Source organism: Poecilia reticulata, chromosome 12 (assembly GCF_904066995.2).
Source record: "Poecilia reticulata chromosome 12, P_reticulata-male-v2, whole genome shotgun sequence".
Lineage (NCBI taxonomy): Eukaryota > Metazoa > Chordata > Actinopteri > Cyprinodontiformes > Poeciliidae > Poecilia > Poecilia reticulata.
Window position 1 is genome coordinate 22,426,134 of NC_088841.1, and position 22,743 is coordinate 22,448,876.

The 22,743-nt window shown below is 37.3% G+C and overlaps 1 protein-coding gene across 7 annotated transcripts in view; it reads right to left on the reverse strand.

Annotated features, from left to right (window-relative positions):
* Nucleotides 1–22,743, reverse strand: part of igsf9a (immunoglobulin superfamily, member 9a) — a 55,575-nt gene that overhangs the window by 23,322 nt on the left and 9,510 nt on the right. For all 7 annotated transcript variants that reach the window (XR_014090187.1, XR_014090186.1, XR_014090185.1 and 4 more), the window contains 6 exons: nt 21,491–21,585; nt 21,193–21,393; nt 8,287–8,433; nt 5,528–5,676; nt 3,363–3,474; nt 803–944 (listed from right to left, as the gene is read on the reverse strand). Coding sequence is in view for 1 of the 7 variants with exons in the window: in XM_081613556.1 (XP_081469682.1) it covers nt 803–944; nt 3,363–3,474; nt 5,528–5,676; nt 8,287–8,433; nt 21,193–21,393; nt 21,491–21,551 (812 nt within the window). In the remaining 6 variants the exon portion in view is untranslated. The remainder of the gene's footprint in view (nt 1–802; nt 945–3,362; nt 3,475–5,527; nt 5,677–8,286; nt 8,434–21,192; nt 21,394–21,490; nt 21,586–22,743) is intronic.

Below are 22,743 nucleotides of genomic sequence, written 5' to 3' on the forward strand. Positions count from 1 at the left end.
CCAGGGGTAGAATGTTCCACCGTTACCTAGCAACCCCAGCCAAGCCCAGCCCGTTACCTAGCAACCCAGTTCCATTGGCAGATTATTTCACTTATAACAAGACATTTTCCCCAGGTTATAAGTGAAATAATCTGCCAATGGAACATTTTCATTTCAGTATAAAGGAATTATTGACTTAAAACAAGCTCTTGTCTTGCTGAAAAGCTACTTATAAGTTTGTTTTGTCTCATTTCAAATCTAATAGGATATTTGCACTACAAACTAGACCAGAAATACTTGATAAGATTTTGGGTTTTTTGTGCCGCGTAATCCAAGAGTTTGATGGTAACTGGAGGAGCAACAGAGATTTAGCAGCATAGATGTTCAAATATGACAGAAACATACCCAAAAATGTAGTTACAATGCAAATTTATGCTTTTTTTTTTTTTGTAAAAAACAGAAAAAAGCAAATACATCTTCTACATCACAAGAGCAAAGTTTCAGTCTGACTAAAGAGCAATTCTATCTTCAGCAGATCGTATTTGTATCAAGCTGAAATAAGACAACAATAGATGATCCCAGAGAATTAGAGAAACTAGAAGCACTACTGCTACTCGCAAAGAATCGTTTTTACAGCACAGGAGGGACAGAAAGAAGGTCAAAACCATCAATTTCAAAGCCAAAACAGAGGAAAAGTTTGTCATCCAAACCTAACAAGCTTTTAGAAAACAGTTTTATAGATTTAGCTTGAAGCAGCTTTTGTGTGAATCTATACAGACATTAAACTCAGAGTAAAACCGAGATAAAAAACGGCTCCACTCACTCGATATGATGGACGTTTTCTCCGGCTTTCTGCCACACGTACGTCATGTTGGGAGGGTCGGCCACCGCCTGGCACTGCAGCAGTGCATTCTGGGACATGTTGAGGGTTGTGTCTTTAGGAGGAACCAGGATGACAGGCGGACCTGAACAGGAGTAAACGACAGAGTGTTTATGCTTCTCTTTTTGTGAATAAACAAAAACCAGCTCAGGATAACAACTTTAAAATCGGTGTAGAAAAACAAACATTTAAATATTAAAAGTGCTGCCAGTATTTTTAAACAGGAAGCTTATATTTCAGGATTTTAGGAACGTTTTTATGCAGAAATAAACTGACCATTTTTCATTGCAATCTCAACCTAAAACCTTTAGAAAACCTGAAGAGAAAACAAGAAGATGCTAAATTTTGGAGGACAAATGTTTGTTTTCTGACTCAGGCGGTTTCTAGATTTAGGGGAACATTTGCAGAGCTATTTTTCCCCTCAACAGTTCAAATCATAATTTGAAATTCTATTCAGCATATTTTGTTGGATAACCACATTAAACTGATAATCTGAAAAATTTAAGTGTTACTAAAAATAAAAATAAAAAAACATAAGAAATCTGTATGGAAGCAAGAGCTTTTTCACAGAATTGGCCAAAATACAAGTAAAGCAGATGAAATTTAAAAAGCTGGAGGGTCTGAGGAAGATTTGACAACAAGCTGACACCTGACAGAGGGAAAATGTTGGACTGCTCCGCATATAGAAACGAGATTGAGAGAAACACGGTGGCGGTGGGAGCTAATAAAGGGAGAGCGGGCAGCCTCACGGGCTGGAAAATACACAAAGACAAGGAGAAAATCAAACTATGACACCTGTGGGAAGTGGTTATTTGAAACAAACGTGTTGGGCCCAAACAATGACAGGAAGGAGACAGCTGCAACATGACGGGAATTACTTTCCGTGTGGATTTGTTCTGGTTTTGTCATGTTTCTGGGGTCTTAAGATGATTATTGTTGGGGTAAAAAGTTTAGTGGGTAAAGCAAGTTGGAGCTGAAATTTAGTTTCTTCCATGAGGACATTTTCTTACGGATGGGAATTAGTCATAAATACAGGAAACATCAACACTGGGATCAATTAGTTATGCTAACCCTAAAGTACTACATCAGTTAACAGTTATGCTAACTTAACTTAAGTCATATTAAGGATATATTCTATCTTAGCTAAGTTGACTAATGCTGGGATTTGCTAGTTGATGCTAATCTACCTAAGACATTATATTAAGGATATCTTGCATCTGTGAAGCCATATACTTTCAAGCTAAGTCAGCATTATTTAACTTAGCATTTGCCAAGTAAGCTAAGTTAGCATAACTATTACCTAGTGTAGCACTTTAGGGTTAGCAGAAGCATTAGCTATGCTAACCCGAAAGCTCTACACCAATTAATAGGATGGGATATAAGTTTTCTTATATCCGAGCTAAGTTGGCTAAAATATAGCTAATGCTAGCTAACTTGCAAATGCTAACTTAGCTAGGATATAAGTTCAGTTAGCATTAGCTAACAGTAACATTAGCATTGGCATTAACATTGATCCTAGCAAGTACTAACCTAGCATTAGCAGTTAAGTTAGCACCAACAAATATTAGAAGAAATTTTTACCTTGAAACAAATTCTTTACTTTGTAGCTATTCCAAAGTATACTCATAGTAATACATTCAAACTGTAATATTACATTGCAGCAATTAAGAAGAAAAACACTTAAAATAAATGAGAGAAAAAATATTTTGCAGTGAAGTCAGTCGTTAGCAGAAGGCTAATGAGCAGAAGCTCATCTCTCCACCTGCTTTACATGTAAACAACAATAATCTCTGCAGCAGTCACTACACATCAGGCTGGTAATCCAACATCTGTGCATGAGTAACAGGTCGGAGGTCACCAACGGCTTTCAGACTGACTTCATGCAGATCAGATATTAGTATGGATTAATCCGCCCGTGTGGGAACGCAGCAGGAAGCCGCCGCCAAAGCCCAGATAAAGTGATTTCAGTCGGCTCATGAGGATTATTAGTCGTAATGTGACCACTCCGACTGCGAGAGCCTCAAATTAAGTTAAACCTGGATGAGGTTCGGTGGTAAAATATTTTAGAAAATGATGTAAATATAAATATATGTCCTGGCTCTCCTGATGTGCAGTAGGAGTTGGAGTAGGAGTACAGGAGAAAGTCAGAAATAAATCCCACTGTTTGTTATGCAGAGCTGTGTCGGTGTAATCCAATGATGCACAGATTCATATTTGCATATTCTTCATGCTTTTGTCCTCAAAATTGACTCATTTTTACATTTTCCTGACAGCCAGTCATGACTGTGTAAAAAAAACTCAAATTAAAACAGAAAGACTCCAGGAAGCTAATAAATCCCCAGTTTCGTCTTTTAAACTTTCACTTGGTTTCAAAGTGAAATAAAATAAGGATGACTTCAGTTTGAGCTTTAATACAACGGCGTCGTCTGACGCAAGGCCGGGAAAGAGGAATGTAAATCACAGCGTCTTCAGGCACAAAGGCAGACAGGCGGCGACAGCTGACCTTTGATCTCCAGCCTCGCCACGCGGCTGGCGTTTCCCTCGGCGTTGGAGGCGTGGCAGGCGTACAGCCCGGCCGCCTGCGCGGTCACCGCCGCCAGAGACAGCGCTCCTCCCTGGTGAGAGCGACGAGACGGAGAAACTCAGGGTGATTTCACATGAGAGGCGCTTTAAGGAAAAGTTACGCTCATTAAAAATGCAACACTGGCGCCAGAAACTTGCTGATATTCACTGCTGTTCTCTGCCAGCGGCGGCAGAGCAAATAAATACTTCATTCCTTTCGCGTTTCCTCGTCAAGAAATTAAGAAATTCTTGCAAGTTGGTTTCAAACAAAAGCCGTCAAAAGAAATAATGTTCTTCACTCTTGCTTCACTAATTAAACTCTAATGAAATAAAGATACTTGGAGAGAAAACGATCTTTTACTGCAGCAGCAGAAGCATAAAAAAAAATACAAAAATCAAACATTAATCTTGATACATTTAAAAGAAAGTAGAAAATCATCAGTTTAGCTGTCAATTCCTGTAAAATGAATATAATTTTTGGCATTAATGAGTAAAAACCAGAAACTCCAGTGACTTTTATTAGGATTTTATCCGGCTGGAGCGACATCTACACAGCATGATGCTCTATGCTGCTCTTCAAAATGGGAAAAATAAGAAAACATTCCCGTCTGCATTTTTTTTTTTTTACGTTTAGCAGCGTAAAACTTCTTAAATAAGGACAACAAACTGAGTCAGTAGGCGTAGTAGCACACTTCCTATTGCTCCTCAGTTTATGACCAAAACTAGATAGTAATTCACATTGATTAATAATAAAAACATATTTTTAAAAATAATAATAAAGAAATATTAATGCAAAAAAATTCAAAACAAAACATGAATAATAAAAAATTATCATTGGTGGCAGAAAACTCAAATAAATACACAGGTGACAACATATATGAGAAAAAAATACATGGATTGAAAAGAGAAGAAGAAGAAATCAACATCAAAGGTAATTATTAAAACTTATAAAGTAATCAATTTATGATTTGTTTTATAAGTCAAAACAATCTGGTTTGTACAAATATTAATTTATAATATATAGTGAGAAAAACACGCTATATTTCATAGTTTTATATTTATAGTAATATTTTGTTTAGAAAATAGCATTTATTATTTTTAAACATATTTGTTTTAAAATTTGATTCGAATTTTTGAACAAATATTTGTTTAAATATTGTTTTAAAAATTCAAATAATACTTAAAAATATTTTTGTTCAAAAATAAACAAAATAGTTTTGTTAAAAAACAAATTTTGTTTTATACTTTTTGAAGCAACTTAAAATAGTTACTTATTTTAGTTATACATGACTAATGTAGTTATCTACATATTAGATGTAATATATAAAAATATAAACTAAATTGTTTTAAATATTTGTAAACAAACGGGTACAAAAAAGTTAATAATAAACTGATTAAATAATAATTGCAAAAAAAGCACAAAACTACTGACAGATCTGAAATATATTTAATAATTTATTTCCAGTTGTATTTTAATTATGACAAACAAAATAAATTACATAATTTAGATATTTAGTAGTACCAGTTTAAATGCACCCTGTCAATATTTCCCTACAGAATAACTGAAAATAATAAAAACTATAATTTTAAGCGGGGAGGAAAGAGCGGCTCGGCGTATGAATGGGTGAAGATATTTTGAATTCAATACGGGGGTCAGAGGTCAGAAGTGTTTACGCGGCTGCTCTTATTCTTCCAAAAACATGATGCTTGAAATAAAAAAAACAGACATTCAGAGAAGAGATATTTTAAGAAATAGCAGGTGCAGCCGCTTCTTTTCATTATGTTTTTGTTCTACACAACAAACAAAAGCATAAAGGAAGAAAGAGGAGAGCTGAACCCCAAACGCGGCCTTGACTGGAGACTGGAAAACTCGGCAGAAAAGACAAACACTTCACATTCACTGCAGAGGGAAAGATGAACGACTCAGACCCTGAAAACTCCACTTCAAATCGCACTCAACGTCCGACTATCACAAGAAAGCAGCAACAATAAACTTTACTTTCAAAAGCGAGTAAAACGTTAATTTAACATATTTTGAGTGAAACTTTTTAAAGTTCATTTTTTTTGTTTATTTAGGAGAAATCCAGTAAATTATTGTTTGTGTACCTGGAGGTTTGCACTGGGAACGGCGCTGCCGTCTTTCAGCCAGGTGATGGTTGGCGTAGGGTTGCCAATAGCAACGCAGTCGAGAGACAGGGGACTTCCCACCAGGGCCTGGACCACAGGGGGCGGGACTTTGGTGAAAGTGGGCGGGGCTAAAGAGAAACATAGATTTATGAAAGTATTGAAATTTATAAATTACAGACATAAATAAATTAAAATGTCTTTAGTATTGCAAATTCATTAGACAATCATAATTTATTTATTAGTGGAATTCATAATAAATTGCACTTAATTACTGGAATTACACTGGAATAACTGTATAATAAACAAAGAACAATGTTAAATGTTTGTCAAAAAGTTGATCTGTGTTAAGCTTTTCCACAGAAATGCAGCTTTTTAAAAAAAAATTATTTATTCGTCATTTAATCAAGTTTTCCTGCTGTCACTTGGTTACAGATTAAAATAATAAAACCCAGAGAAAAACAAAATTAGCTACAGATGTCTGCAACTTTAGTTATTTTTCCAGATCAAACTAGTTTTCACATTATCTTTACTTAAGAAATTAAAAAGAATCTAAACTTAATTGAGATTTTGTGAAAAAGTAATTTAGCCAAACTCTATACCTAAATGCCTGTTGTATCAAATATGATACAAACAGCTTTAGTAGCACCAACAGCTCCGTTTTTCAAAATAAAATAATTTCTTGCATCAGGTTTGAAAGATTTAAAATCTACATTTCTCAGATGCTCGATTTGAGCTTTTACAGAAAACTCTGCTGACTGCTGACTCTCGTTTCGCCTCGCAGGGCGCAGGCGCTGTGGTTTGTTGCGGAAGAAGCGGGTGAAGATCGCACCGGCAGAGTCAGAACCAGTTATCGCTCCCGACTCTCACGCGGTCCAGCTTTGCTTTGATCTGATCGTTTCTTCTGAGCAGCGACAGCGAAAGGTTTTCCAAAACACAAACAGACTTCAAAGCACACACACCGAAAAAAAAAAAGAAGAGATAATCCATATTTTATACCCAGAGTTAATATTTAAACCATCAACAGGAATAACTTTACTTATTTTAGCCCCGAAATCAGAGATTATTAAATATTACCTGATGCAAATAGAGACTTTACACACATCCAACTTCTTTAAGCAGCATTTAAAAGTTGGACGTTTAAAGAAGTTAGATAATTTATAGCATCTGTCATATGATGCTTATTTTGTAGAGCAAAATAAACGCAACATGAGCGCAAATATTATGGAAGATTCACTTTTTAAGGAGGCAGAAACTACCTAATGAGGCTATAAACGATTCTTTTGATTTTCTGGGTTATAAATAAATAAAATTTAGACTTTGATGTGTTTAGAAAAAACAGAAAAGTGTGAAATTGGATCAAAACAATGTACCTCTGAAGAGGAGCAGAGAAGCCGGATATCTTCTGGTAAAATGTTTTCCCTTAAATCATTACGGCTCATTATAAATAACTAAAGAACTACGTTTAGGTGGGTATTTCATACAAGCAAGCGCTGGAGGCTCTGCTGTAATCCCACCAAGTGGAACAGGAGTTTAGGGTTTTATTTAACTTCTGGATAAATGCATCTTTAATGTGTTTTTCTGCCACAGCTGCACCCCGTTGATCAGCTCTGTCAGGGTCAGGATTGCTTTGTTTCTGACTGAATGGGACGAGATTTCTGCAACATGATGCAAGTTTTAACCAGGAAACGAGACCAGCTCCCCGCTGTGCAGAGCTTTGGTTGTGTCTTCATCTAAAACATGTTTGTATTTCATCTAAAAACTGCCAAAACTAAAACAGTTACTTAGTCATTATTGTAGAAGTACATCTGAAATATTAATCAGCCTAAATCAGCCATCAACTGGATTATAAATCTGGACTTTCAAATTAAGTTTCACATCCAATTACCAGTAAAAGCTCACTTGTGTAAGATAAACCGAACTCGGAAAATAAAAGCTTCTGTGTTCTATCAAAATAAAGTTCAGAGATACTTTAAAATATAAAAATGTTTTATAATGATTAGAAATAACTATGTTATGACAAAGCTGCAACATCTTCAAGAAACAAAAGAATAAATCCTGTGGCCTTTTATTAAGGCGCTGAGCATTGTTTGTGTAGTTAACATTAGCCAATATGTAGTTTCAGCTACTTATTAGCTAAAATATAGCTAAAACTATGTTTAGCTATGAAACATGTAGCTAATATAATAATATATATAAATAAAAATAAAATAGCTAAACATAGCTAATACTATACATATAGTTTTAGCTACATGTTTAGCTATATTGTTAAAATTAGCCATGTTAGCTAAACATATTGATAAAATTAGCTATAAAATCCTATATAGTTTCCCAGGCAATAGTGGAACACACAAAACATACAAAGATTACTTTATTTTTTAGTTTTTTGGACTGTTGTAATCATTAAACCGTTTCCCCTTCAGCTCCACCTTTTCAGTGGAGATACATTGTTGATTCTGCCATTAAAATTAAAATAACTTGCAATTAAGTATTTTAAAAACTGTAAAATGTAATTATTATACTGAGGTGGTGGAGGGTTGTTTTCAGCAGCTGCTGAAAGTTCAAGTAATCGGTAAAGTAGCCAAGTTACTTTTTCATAGAGTAATCAGTAATTCAATTAGTTACATTTTCCAGTAACTATGCCATCCTGATGCTCACCAATGACAGGAAAGGTAAAAATCACATTGTTATCCCAAAGACGGCTCAGTTTCTGAGCAGTAATCCAGCAGGATGCAGCTCACCGGTCACAGAAAGCCGAGTCCAGTCGCTGCTCTGCACCTCCTCCTCCAGTTTGTCCAGCTGAAATATCCGGCAGCTGTAGAAACCCTGGTCCTCCAGCTGCAGGCGCTCCAGCCTCAGGGTGGCGCTGCTGAGCAGAGACGCCCGCCCTGCAGGGACAGAGTCAGACTTCACTTTTCATCTGTCAACTTTTCATTTGTGGAGAAAAAAAACAAACAAAAAAAAAGGTTCAAGTTTGTCTTTTATTTTATTTTTCAGTTACAGAAACCGTCGCTCAACGAACGCTGCACACACACAAACCCAGAAACCGGATCTGCTGGTTGCCAGGTGACGGCTCCCTGGAGCCAGCGCCGCCTGTAACATCAGCCCTTTATCTCTCGGAGGCTGCAGACTAACTGTCCATGTAGATTTCACACCTTAACGGATAGATCCAACAGAAAGGAAGAAAAAACCTGCACCTCCTCGGGAAGAAAATAAAACGTGAAAGCATCAAACAGACTGCAGGATTGCTCGGTACCACAGGCAAGAAGCCACTGTTGTGATGGTAATTATTAACAGATTCAGTGGATTGGAGGGGAGCCTGGCGGCAAGAGACGGCCCTGACTGTAAAAAAAATAAATAAATAAAAAAATCCAGGAAGTTTGAGCCAGGTATGCTTCCAGAGATAACACACCCTGTTTACTTTTCCTCACCGCCAAAGAGGATCAAATCCACAGGGAGGGGACAGAAGTGGGAGCGAAAGTGGAGCAAAACACACATCAGCATACACTCAAGGGATTAGCTCGTTTCAAAACCCTGCCCTTTGACCCCCTCTGGTTTTTATCTCCGCTGCCGTCCTGTGATATAGGTCAGTGCAGCGCTGAGCGGGACCGGCAGAAATGCTGCTGGATTTCAGCCGGGGAAAACGGACAGAAGTGGAAAAGAAAAAGATCTGAGCGAGACGAGATGCAGAAAAGAAAAGGGATCAAATTTGTAAAATCCCTCTAGAGCAACTTTTATCGAATGGAGGAACAAGTCCTGCTGAATCCATCCAGGGTGTTGGAGCAGGAACATCATCGGTTCTGCAACACGGCAGTTCAAAGTGCTTTACATCATAAAAAGTCAAAATAAAAACATACAGGCACAAATTAAAAAAACAGGAACAAACTTAACATCGTGTTGAGTGACATCACCGAATATGTTGGTCAATGATCCATTTATTATGCGTCAAAAGAAATGCTGAACTCAGCGTTTCAGCTGTTTTTACATTTTCTGGAAGTTTGTTCCAGATTTGTTTATTTTCTGTTGTCATTTAGTAATTTCTTGAAATACAAGAGCTCTCAGAAGTTTCTGTAATTTTTATTCCATCACTAATGTGAGAATTCAACTAAAAAACATGAAGTGTGCTGCAAAAACACAAAATCTTACCAAGTGATTTTGAAGTAGTTTCTAGTGAAAATATAAGAAACTAATTACAAGTCATTTTCTAACAAGATATAGAAGCTTGTTTTAACTCAATAACCTCTTGATATTGATGAAAAAGTTCTAGTTCCGTTGGTAGAACGTTCCTCTGTGCCGTTACCTAGCAACCCCAGTCAACCCCTGCCCGTTACCTACCAACGCAGTTCTACGGAACTAGAGTTTTATCATCCGTATTAAAGTATTTACTCAAAACAAGGGCTTATTTCTTCCTGAAAAATTCATTTTAATCTTGTTTGTCTTATTCCAAGAAACTGGACCAAAATTACTTGGTAAGATTTTGTGTTTTGGCAGCGCAAGTAAATATTTTATTTATAAAGTGCTTTTCACAGACATAAAATGATAAAGCGCTGTATAACAAAAAATAAATCAACCTTGAAATTGTACAAAGCGTAAAACAAACAAGAAAATCTGTTAAAAGAAAAATAAATACAAAAGGTCGGGTTGCCTGGTTCCATAACAGCCCATGAACTCAAACCAATTGCATCACACACATTTACAAAACAATAATTAAATATTTCATCTTATCTACATCTTCTATCTTTAGGTGAGCCCACAGATCGTCTCTCATTAAGCCACTATTAGGTCGAATTTTAAATGTTCCCGTTGCCAAGACCATCTAACCTGGAACCGAGTCAAGAACAACAGCAAACTAATATGAGAGCAGTAGTTAAAAGGGAAGCATTATGTATTTTCCAGGCACATATTTACTTGATTGTGGCTTGAAATTGGGCCTCTGTCTCTTTAAGAAACTCCTGCCTTCAGGATGTCGTCACAACATGGTTCCTCCATTAACCCTTTAACAACTTTTTTTTTTTTTTACCTGCTTTTCACTGTGAAGTAACTCCTATAATGAGATCAGATGTTTTTCAGACATTTGCTAATTGCTGCTGGCTAGTCTGAAGGAACTGAGAGGAGGAGTTACGGCTTGGAAACTGCAGCTCAGATGAGGAGCTGAGCCTTGAAGGCGGAGCTAGGTCCACCAAGACATTTTCAGCTGAATGGTTGCCATCGAGATTAAATGATCAAAGCAACACTCCAGGAAATAATATCATGATGCAAAGCTCAAAAAAGCTTATTTCATATAACACTACCTTTAAGAACATAACACTTAAATTTAATAACATCTTCACTAGTCAGTTTCCAGCTACATTTCAGTGAACCCAAACTTTTATGCAAGCAGAACCTCAACCACATGCTTGTCCGACACATTTTCACAAGTTAAATGGAGAATTCATGGAGCAGATATCCAGCTGGATGTTAACCGACGTGGCTTCGTCTGCAGGCGGATTGAAAAGAGGCGACACGGTTGGAGGTGAAGGACTTAAAGCAGCGTCGGTTCTTTAAGCGTTATGCAGAGTCAGAAAAACATCCGTGTATTTGCAGAAGAAAATGTTTCTTCGCCTCGTTTCTCCTCCTTCACGTAGGCAGCACAGGTGGAGGCAATAAAATATTCAAAGTAAAGAAAGTTTAGTGGTTGAATTTGAATGCAGGCAGGAGCTTCACGCCAGGCTGCAGCGAAACAAAAAGATGATGCAGCTGTGTGGGAAAAAAGAAAAAATCCAAACGGAGAGAATATCCACAGCAGAGGATCAGAGGTAGTAGAGTACACACAGATAGTGTTCAAGTCAAAGTATCACTACTTCCGCATATTTTTACTAAAGTAAAAAGATGATCAAAAAATAAAAATGTATTTGGTAAAAAGTCTACTCAAGTATTGAGTAACTTGTCAAATGATCAATCATTTAATATTTAAAAATTGCATTAAAAATATAAAGTTAATTGGACATTTTGCCATTTTATGGATTATAGTAGTTCATGTTAGTAACAAAAAATAAATGAGACAATGATTCCAAATCAATTTCTTTCAATAAAAAAAACTTATAAAACTTTAACAGAAACTGCAGATGTGTGTCTGTGTCTGGTGAATTTCTGATTAAGACATGTTTGTTTTTCATTCAGTGGGGAGAAAATCCAGAAGTTTTACTCAAGTAAGAGTAGTAATAACTTCATAATAAAATTACTCAAGCAAAAGTAAAAAGTAATTTTTTCTCAGAAAAGTTCCTTAATTGAATGCAATTGAGTAAATGTAACTAATTACTACGAAAACTCTGCGTATCCAGAGGAGGTTTGATACAAAATGAAGAACAAAAAAGTGTCAAATTAGTAAGAGAAAATTACAATTTTGTATTTTTTAGGGTTGGAAATCATCTTCAGTATTAAAGTATTATTGGAGATTCGGCACCTTTAGTTGATTCACCTGACTAAAAACTCCACTCTGTACCAAAGTATTACAGACAAACGTGGCGTTATTAGTCCAAACTGGGTCATCAATGGGACAATCATCCAAACTACCAGAGCAAATCCACAACAGAAGGACTGCAAAAAAAATAAAAAAAATCAAGATAAAATTGAAATACTGAATCAAAAATTAGAAGAAATTATGGAAAGAAGAGTTGGTCAAAATACTCCACTGGTATATCTGGATTATCTTTTTCCATTATGACACTAAAAGTAACTTTTGAGTATATGAACCTGAGAGAGTACAGTCTATGTGTACACAGAGAGAAACTTATTAAGCTGTCAAATCACAAATGTAGTAAAATAAGATGGCTTTAGTTTTGCATTACCGACGTAAAAACACACAACAGGATTTCCATTTTCTTCTTTGCCCAAACTACAACTTCACTGTTGAAAACACAACTTTTATTCCTCAGCTTTTCTTTAAATCTGTTGCTGAGAGCATCGTTTCTTCTGCATCAGAAGAGACGACGCTCGTCTGTTGAGCCTTCTTAGGGGCCTAAAAAGGCAAAACACCGCAAAAACACAAAATAGTACCTAGTAATTTTAGTCTAGTTTCTAGTGAAAATATCTCATTACACTTGAAATAAGACTAACTTACAAGCAACTTTTTCAGGACATATAGAAGTAAATAATTCACTTAAAAACATGGGGAAAATGTCTTGTTATAAGGGAAATAATCTACCAATGGAACTAGAACTGGGTTGCTAGGCAACGGGCTGGGCTTGGCTGGGGGTTGCTAGGTAACAGCTCAGTGGAATTTTCTACCAGTGGAACTAGAATCTTGAGCTAGAATTATTTATGTAAAACGAGCTCATTTATCTTGCTGGAAAATTATGTTTGTCTTATTTCAAGTGTACTAAGATGCTAAGATGCTCTAGAAACCAGACAAAAAAATACTTGGCAAGATTTTGTGTTTTTGCAGTGAACACATAAATTCAAGAAAATAATGGACAATCCTGACCAGCGTCTTCATGAGGCTGTCTTCAGTCAGAGGCTTCTTCAGATTCGCTGTAATACTGACTGCTACCTGCCAACAGCCAACGCCATCTACAGGAACGCTTTGAAGACTTTGGGTGAACAACATTTAATTTCACTTTGGAATCAATAAGATATTTTTGAATTTGCATAAATAATGTCTACTTGCTGATATCTTGAATTACTATCAAGATCTACTTCACATCTACAGAATTGGCCCAATTTGTCTCTGCAGCTAATTCAGTTTAGAGGGCTTCTATGAGTCCACTAAATTATGGAGTTCCTCAAGGTTCTGCTCTGGTGTCCTTGCAGTTTCTGTTGCACCTGCTCTCACTTCAGCATAATTTAACATCTTAAAAAGCCATTTTTGTGTTAAAATTCAGTTACACGTCTCTTCTAAGGTTTTTGAGGTAAAAATTACTTGGAAAGATTTTGTTTTTTTTGCAGTGAACACAGCCTGATAGAGAAGGCTGGTTCTGGTTTTTGAGGTAAAAACTTTAGAAGAATGCAACATTCTAGAATATTTCGGAAAATGGCGAATGCTGTGAAACTGGGAGTTTTTTGTCCACACAATCTCTTACTGACTTCATTTTAATACCCAACTTTGAAATAATTAAAAAAAATTGGAATAACAGGTTAAATGCAAACATTGAGGTTTCAAACGTGCTCTTTTGGGATAGAAATATGATAAATATGTCATCAAAACCACCACAACAAGGCCTGAGGTTCCCACAAATAAACTTTTTCAAAACAATATTCACTTCTTCTCTTTATGCTAATCTGTTTGCGCACAGCACTCGCCATCAAAAGTAGCAGCTATGTGGGTTTTTCAAACGCCCAAACCACACAATACCCTTTGTCAGCACAATTCAACCACACAATGCATTTATTCGTCAAACTGCCTTTGACTGAATCCCCCTAAAGGCTCCTTCCCCCAACGCTCTTAGGTGACACTGAAACACAAAACCATGGAGTGAAACTCTCCAAAAGTAAAATAATTCAGAAATGAGCTGCTTTAAAAGATTAGAGCAAGAATTACAACGTGAGACAGTCATTGATGTCCTTTCTTGAAAGACAACAGCAAGCAGAGGGAATATCGTCATCATCCGTGTAACTTATTGAGACGTTTTTATCAAGGGTGACTATCAGAGAAAAGCCAATATTCCTATTCTTCTCAGTTCCAGTTTGATGTCCTTCATAAAGCACCCAAACGAGTCGGAACAACGCTGACAAAGGGAATATCTGCAAAGACCACGGCTTGTGATTTTATAACATTTTATCGAGAGCGAAAGACGCATCAGACGTATTGATTTTCCATCTTCCAAAATGGATGTGTAACATTTCAGAAATTAAGTTTTCAAATGATAAAAAGAAGCCTTTGGGGAAATCATCCGCAAAGTGTCTTGTTTGGTTTGACAAGAGCCTGTAGACAAAAATTATTTAAATTCAATACCATTTTGAGCGCCTCAGACATTTATGTCCCTGAAAATGTGATATCCTCGGGCAGAGAGCCCACATCGTCTCCAGGAGATGTCGTCAGCTCTTGGCAGGTTGAGGAGAAGCGTTCAGGGTTCGCGTTGGGCTCCGTCCCGCTTGTGGCTTTACGCAGGGCCACCGTGTCACGGATGGACATCTGAATTGAAGCAGTTCATCTAAATAAGAGGCCTAACTTGATGCTCCGCTGAACAATCCCAGCACCAGGCTATCATGTTTGTCCACATGGGAAGGAAGCACATTAACCGTGTTTAATGTTGCTCCTGCTTTCAGAGGGACAGCGCATTTATCCAGCTGTATTTGCTTTTAATAAAGTCAGCAGAAGCACGGTGCCAACCTGGGACTACATTTCCTGTCCACAGAGCTGACATTACTACTTTGATCACTTGCTCTGCAACAACAAACACTTAGACCTCTGCTAGCTGTCTTCACAACCCAGGGGGATCGCCAGCGAATCTCGTTTTTGGAGGAATCAAATGAAACTAGGAGTATATGGAGAGAAAATAAGCTCGAATTGGCATTCAGGGATAAAAAATAAAAAAAAAGAGATGCATCCTTGCATCCAATCATTTCCATAAACCAGGGAGAAATTATTCTAGGTAAAGCTAACAGCTACTCAACCAAACAACTAATCAAGCCAACAGCTATTTATCTAAAATTAATTGGAGCAAGCCATCTGCCATTTAAGCTAACAAGCTACTCAAGATAACTACTTAATTTAGCAGCTATACAAGCTAACAGCTATTTGAGCCATCATTAATTCAACCTGCAGATGTACAAGCTAACAAGCTACTTGAGCTAATAAGTACTCAAATTCAGCAATTCATGCTAACATTCTACCCAAGTTAAAAGCTACTTAAGCTAACAGCTATTTGAGCTATCATTAATTCAAGCTGCAGGTATACAAGCTGTCATTGAAGCTAACAAGCTACATAAGCTTACAATTATTCAAATTTAGCAACTGATGCTAACATCTAGCCAAGTTAACAGCTACCCGAGCTCACAATCTGAGCTGACAGCTAAGCTAATAACTCATAGGAAGTGGGTTAATTTAAGAGAGTAGAACACCAAAAACATAAAATTTACCTAGCAGCTTTACCAAACAGTGTATATTGCACTAGATAGTTTTATAAATATTTCTATGCTTGTTTATAGTGATGAAACTCATTGAGATTCAGCTTCAATTTGAAGAGAATACTTAAACAATCATCCATTTTGACTTATTGACTCAGATTAGCCATCAGTTTCACTATCTGACTTCCCCAGGAGACCTAATGCCTCCCAGATACTGACTTCTCATTACTACTCTACAGAAACCCACTTCACAGAAAAACATGGAAAAACCCACTAATGTGGGGCAGAGATGGAACCGAAACGTCAGCCTCTGCAGACTGATTCAGTTGGATACCTGGCGTTTGAATCACAGCAGCCAAACATCAGTTGGAGGCTGTTTGGCTCTTGAAGCCAAACGGCTCCGACACCCGAGAACACGCCTGAGGGGCTGAAATGCACACTGCTCATTTCAACACTAAAGACTCCAGGTTTCCCATGCTGCACCTGTTACTGCCCCGGCAACCAGCACCGGTGAGAAAGCTCAAGCTCAGCATGAGCGAGGACAAAGCATCTTTTTCAAGCCCTTTGAATCGGAGGAGAAACGGTTTTCTGTTTGTTGTTACCAAGCCTGCCCATTTAAAGACGTGGAATGACGAAGGTGTGCAGAAACGTGTAATTTGTCATTCAAAAGGCAGGCAAATTTTAAGGTTATGAGCAACCAGCAGATTGCCCTGCTTCCTCCGATGATGATTTATGCTGCAGATTGTTGCCTGAATCAGCAGCAAAAGCCGAGCGTCTTTTACGAGCCTGCGCTGGAATTAAAGTGGCTGCTGCTCCCACTTTTGATAATTCAGCCAATCGGCTGAGATTCACCCTGACTTTACTGCCATGTAAATGTCAGCATCGGGTTTCCTGGTGGAGGCTGGGAGCGGGAGTGGCTCCGCACTCAGAGGGGAAAGGCTGTGACTCAAACGAAAAGCAGGTCCTGATCCTTCGACAAACACAAAACCAAAGGCGGAGATTACGGCACATTACTCTGTTAGCACAAGAGATAAATCTGAGAACACTGTTACAATGAAATATGGATGTGCAAGTGAAACGTCTTGAGCTAAATACTGAACATTCTTTAAAAAAATGGACTCCATTCATTCCATTTGCCTGGCAAAAGTATTCATTATTCACATTTTACAACTAATAAAACTCTAAATTTGGGGGATTTTAGTTTGACTTGCCAAAGCAAAATAGTGCATAGCTGTAACATGGGAGGAGTTGGTGAAAGGTTTTCAATATTTTAACAAATAAAAGTGTAAAGTACAGTTGTATGCAGCCAAGTAGAGTCCAAACTTAAACAGACATTTTCAGACTATTATTAATTTACAAAAATTCTAGATTGGGTATTGGTGAGCCATAAGGGCAGATCTATTCAGTCCAATTCTATGCTTTTCGCTCTGAACAATGTCATTTATTTTACATTATGTTTCCAATTCCTAATTGCGAACTTTATTACCATTCGAAATAAAGTTCGTTTTTGTGTTTTTGAATGTTTGACCAAAGTAGCCAAACCTATTATTTTTGTCAGTTTCTTTATTATTTATTTTCCATTGCCCGTTATTTCTGCAGTGCATTGTTTTAACATGTCTGTGGAGTTACTGGTGTGTCTACTGGTGCAGAGTTATCTAATAAGTTTATAATTCAGTCCATTTATGTCTGCGTTTGAAAAAAAGTAACATTTGAATTAATTTCTGTTCATCTGTATTAGATCAATATCGGTCCAAACTAAACCTCAGCAGTGAAGAAATGTGGATCAGTGCCCGTTTTTTTATTATTTCAAATAAAATAATTGATTACTAAATAATTCCAAATATAATCAACAAATAAAGAAATTGCGAGGAAAATAAATTGGAAGAAAGGAGGTAAAAACAAAGAATTTTTCCCACCCTTATTTACCGTTCTTGAGCTACTACATAGTTTAAAGGGTCCGATTTTGGAAAAGAAAAGAAAAAATAAAACTACATCTTTGCACAGTTCATGCACATTTTTCACCCAGGTAGACTTGCTGTCGAATACAACTTCAGTTCTGATAAAAAAAATTTAAACATTCATCAGATTAAATCACCTTAGATCTGTTTTCCATTCTTCTGAAGAAACTCTCTTAAACTTAGACATATCAGATGTCTCAGCTGGATGTAAAAATCAATCGGTGTGGGTGAGAACTGCCTTTAGTTGCACAGCATGTAATGAGTGATGCAACAGGGAGTAAGACAGAAATTTAGAGAGCAGTAATTATGCAGTCAAATGTTAATCGGTGCTGGCTACCCCTCCTCGGTTTTCATGTTGATGGAAATAAACGAATTAGGTTAAAAGCTATACTTACTACCAGTTTGCTGCCTGCTTACCTCCCACCTGAGTGTTAAAATGTACCAATTAATTTCACTCTTTGAAGTTTTTTCCCAAGATACTTCAGGATTTAAAAAAAAAAGCACTTTAGTCAGAACTTTGCCTGCTGTGTAAGAACATACACTGCAAAAACACAAAATCCTACCAAGTAATTTTGGTATATTTATTAGTGCAAATATCGTAGTAAACTTGAAATAAGACTAACTTACAAGTAACTTTTTAGTTTGATATAGAGGTGTGTTTAAAGTAAGTAATTCCCTAATATTGATTAAAAAAAAAGTTCTAATTTCACTGTCAGATTATTTTACTTATAACAGGAAAAATGACATAATAATCTGCCAGTGGAACTAGAACTGGGTTGCTAGGTAATGAGCTGGTTGTGGCTGGGGTTGCTAGGTAACGGCGCCGTGGAATGTCCTACCAATGGATCCAATACTTTTTCATCAATACTAAGGTATTATTTACTTAAAACAAGCTTCTGTGTCTTGCTGAAAAGTTACTTGCAGGTTAGTTTGTCTTATTTCAAGTGTACTAAGGTATTTGCTCTAGAAACTAGATAAAATTACTTGGTAAGATTTTGTGTTTTTGCAGTGTACTGGTAATTTTCTCTTCCTAACTTCATACCTTTTGTCATTTATTTTGTACTAAACCTTCTTTGGATATCTAATAGTGTCGTGTGTCATATGTGTCATATTTAAGTAAATAATTTCAGTAAATAATTTCTTAAAATTGATGAAAAAGTTCTAGTTCCACTGGTAGATTATTCCGCTGTTGCCTAGCAACCCCGGCCAAGCCCAGCCCGTCACCTAGCAACCCAGTTCTGGTTCCAATGGCAGATTATTTCACTCATAACATGTCATTTTTCTCATGTTATAAGTTAATTTATCTTCCTACAATGTAACTAGAACTTTTTTAATCAATATAAAGGAATTATTGACTTAAGACACACCTGTGCATCTTGCTAAAAAGTTACTTAAAAGTTAGTGCCCTTGAAATAAGACTAAACTAAGATACTTGCACTAGAAACTAGACCAAAAATACTTGGTAAGATTTGTGTTTTTGTAGGATATCCAAAACAAAAACCCTGCACAAGTTCAGAGTGAAAATCTCCACAGGAATCTCCAAGTGGCAAAAAACTGGACCTGAACAAAAGCGAAGATCTCAGCCACCCAGACAAGCTTTCTCTTTGTCCATATCTGTCCCATTGTTTGTGACTTTAAAGCCAAACAAAGGCGGCCCTCGCCCATTGAGGCTCTTTTTTCACCTCCGACCGTCTTTGTTCGCCGTGCTGCGGCGGCTTCGATCGTGAACAATAACGGTGATGCAATGCCAGAGTTTGTTTGAAAGGCCACCAAGGTGTGGCGCAGAATGAAATCCGAGAACAAGAGTGTTGTTTCGTTTTTGACTCCAGCCAGACGCGCACTCACTTCACCGCCTGTATTGCCTTTAATGAGAGAACATTTTCACAAACAAACATTATAATAACACTGGCAGGAATAATTATATTTCAAGCATGGTGCTAAGTGCAGACATCAGCGTGCTGGCAAACAGAAAAACTTTCCTCAGAGAACCGAGGGTTTTTCTGTAGAGGGATTTATGGCCACTTTTACAGTCATGCATAAATTTCAGTTTCTAAAACTGCCTATGGAGATTATTACAAAAAAACATTCTTCAAATTTCAAAACATGTCCAAAGGTTGTTTTTAAAGGCAGTAAATTGCAATACAGTTTAAAACCCTCCAACTAAGCCACATTTCCTCAAACAGGTGCATCTCTAAAAGTTAGAAAATCACAAAAAGTTTGATTTAATTCCATAATTCTATGTATTATATGGCTGACAAATCTTAAGATTTATTTCTGAATTGTTTACATAAAGTACAAAGTCTCCATCTGGTTGGTAAAAAGAGTCACCCCGTTATATTAAAGCTGAGAAGTGAATAAAATTTTTTCTAAAAGCTAAAATGTTAATACTTACGTTTATTAGGAAATTATTAATTCATTTATTTTCTAAAACAAAAAATCAACCATTAGCACACAGGGAACCAACCCGTAGAGGTCCTCTGTAAAGTGCTAGCATTACAGATAGCTGCATGCTAGTGCTACCAGTTAGCAACTAATATGGACCCCTTGCAATGTGACGATGGCTACCATTAGTTTTAACTTTAGTTAAATTGTAAACATGACGCACTAAATCTTAAATGAATGACTAATATGTAAAAGAAAAAAGAACGCAATGCTTTGCTACCAATTGTCAAGTAGGCTAGTTATGCTAGCTTGACTATGACAACTGTGACATGTAGATGTGCGGTGTAATTCTGTGTGTTTTATTTCAGTTGAAATTAAAAAAAGGCGACCTAAACACAAACTCTGACAGATCATCGGGTATTTAAATTAGCTACTCAACCACCGCTGTGTTAACTTAGCTAATAGCAGCGGAAGCTAATCTACCACACCGATCACTTATTGATAATTTCAAAATAAACATCAAGCCTAAAAACATAAAACTGTAGAGCAGTGGTCCCCAACCCACGGTCCGTGGACCGGTACTGGTCCATGGACCAATTGGTACCGGGCCGCTAAAGAAATAGTGAAATATTTCCGTTTTATGTATTATTTGAGTCTGGAGGATATTTTATTTTGAAAATCCTTTAACCGGATTCTCTCGGTTACTTGCGCGCCAACACTGAGGCCACAAGCAGCAAAATGAGTAAGAAACAGATCAGATGTCTTTGGAAAGTTTCTTTGCAAAGGGGAAAAGGCCCAGAGAAGAGACAGGAGAATGGATTTATCCCAGACCGGTAGGTGAGACCCACATTACAAGCCGCTCATTTGAATAAAAGACGTAACAAAAAGAAAAGGCGGTGGGTAAAAGACAACGGGAGCAGCCGCTCTATTTGCTGCACTATGATTTGGAGGTGAATATGTTTTTTCATAGTTAACATTTTTAACTGAATAAACATAATAATGACCTTTAGATTTAATAATAAACATTTCCACATATCATCTCCGATATCCACCGGATTCAGTTGCGCGATGTCAGCTGTTTGGGATTCCCCTCTGTTCTTACGTCACCGCGCTTTTTGATTGGCTACCTGTCACATTCAGCAAGTCGTATTTTCGTTCAGACAGGAAAAACCCCACAGGTTGCGATTAAAAACTCCAAGACAACCCAAATTGAATATATTCAGGATTTAGCGGGAACAAATTACTTTAATAAGTGCCACTCACCTTCAAAACGTGGATGGACTCGGGGTGTGTAGGGTCCAAATTTCATCAGGACAGGAATGTCAACGCCTTGCCGCACCCATTCCACCACATGTTGGGTTGCAGATGACCCAGACTGCCGCCCTGCTGGTGGAAAACTGCACTCCAGATCCACCGAGCCTCCAACCTTTCCACGGACCTCTGACTTCCCACCATCAGTGGTCACTAAAGAGTTCGTAAGCAGCGAAATGAGAGGCTGGTTTAGGGCGCTCAGGTATTATATCTACAATATTTCCACTGCAATCAATAAAGTGATACTTACAAAAGTGGCAAATGAGTACAACTGCAGCGAAAGTCTGCCAGAGTGATCTTCCTGACCCCATATCTGTCAGTCAAACAACCTGCAGCATGTTCAGCCTGATGGCAAAAGACACACAATTGTCACATTCCCATTACTTCCTTGGCTGCACATAAGATGACAGCCATCTGTGACAGCGTTCCAACCTAAGAAGACTCTAACCGAGCTGTCAGTTCTGTCATCGTTTTACAGGAAGGGGAGAGAAGAGAACTGTGGGTTTTTCTATAGTTTTCCAATAACTGGAACTCATCCCATATCATTACACAAATGGGAAGAGCAGCTTCTGCAGCCAGAAAGCCTGGCCTGACTCTCCTTTTTATACAACTTAATAGTATAAATGCCAAATAAATCTCTGGAGTCACGTGTTTTCTTTAAAGGTGTTTGGCTGAAGGCTTTGCAGTCAAGGACAACCGCATCAATAAAGTCCAACAAATAGTTCAGCTTTGCTTCAATGTTTGAGATTAATTTTTAACTTAATGAAAACATTCTTTCATTCCGTCTAGATTGGGACACACCAAAGCTTTGCACATATTTGTCACACACCCTAAATATTTGTGATGTTGTTAGAAAAATAAAAGCTGCAGCTGTAAGCAACCGTCTGTTCCCACTACGGAAGGTCGAACCACCAGCTGTTTCAGCTCCTACTGCAAAGTTAGAAGCTGATGCTGGTTTTCAGGCTCCTACACTGCAAAAACACTCAATTTTACCAAGTATTTTTGGTCTAATGAAAATCTTAGTTTTGTCTATTTAACAGGCAAACTGAAAGTTTTTGCACAAAGTATTGGTATTGAATCAGTGTCGCCAATACCAGCTTCAATCTTACTCAACATTGGATCGGAATGGAAATTTAGAAAAATAAGACTGATTTTCAGATTGAAAAAAAACGGACAGTTTTTGTCTTTTTTGTGCAAAAAAAATATAAACTGAACAAAAAGGACAGTTCTGGGGTGACTTGATCATCATTAATTGGAATTTATTATAACAACGACAAAAATACCCAAGATAAGAAATTTATCACGATAAATGTTCACCCCTGTTGGGTAAGAGGAACTGAACTAGAGTAAGACTTGAACTAGGCAGGTGCCAAATTCAGCATTTTGCTTGTTTTTAGTTTAGGACAGCATCTTAAAATCAATCGCCATGAACATGAGTTAAAGTCAGATAAATGTGAACAATCAGCTTGTCACATTCTCAATGATTTCTCCACTTCCTGACTG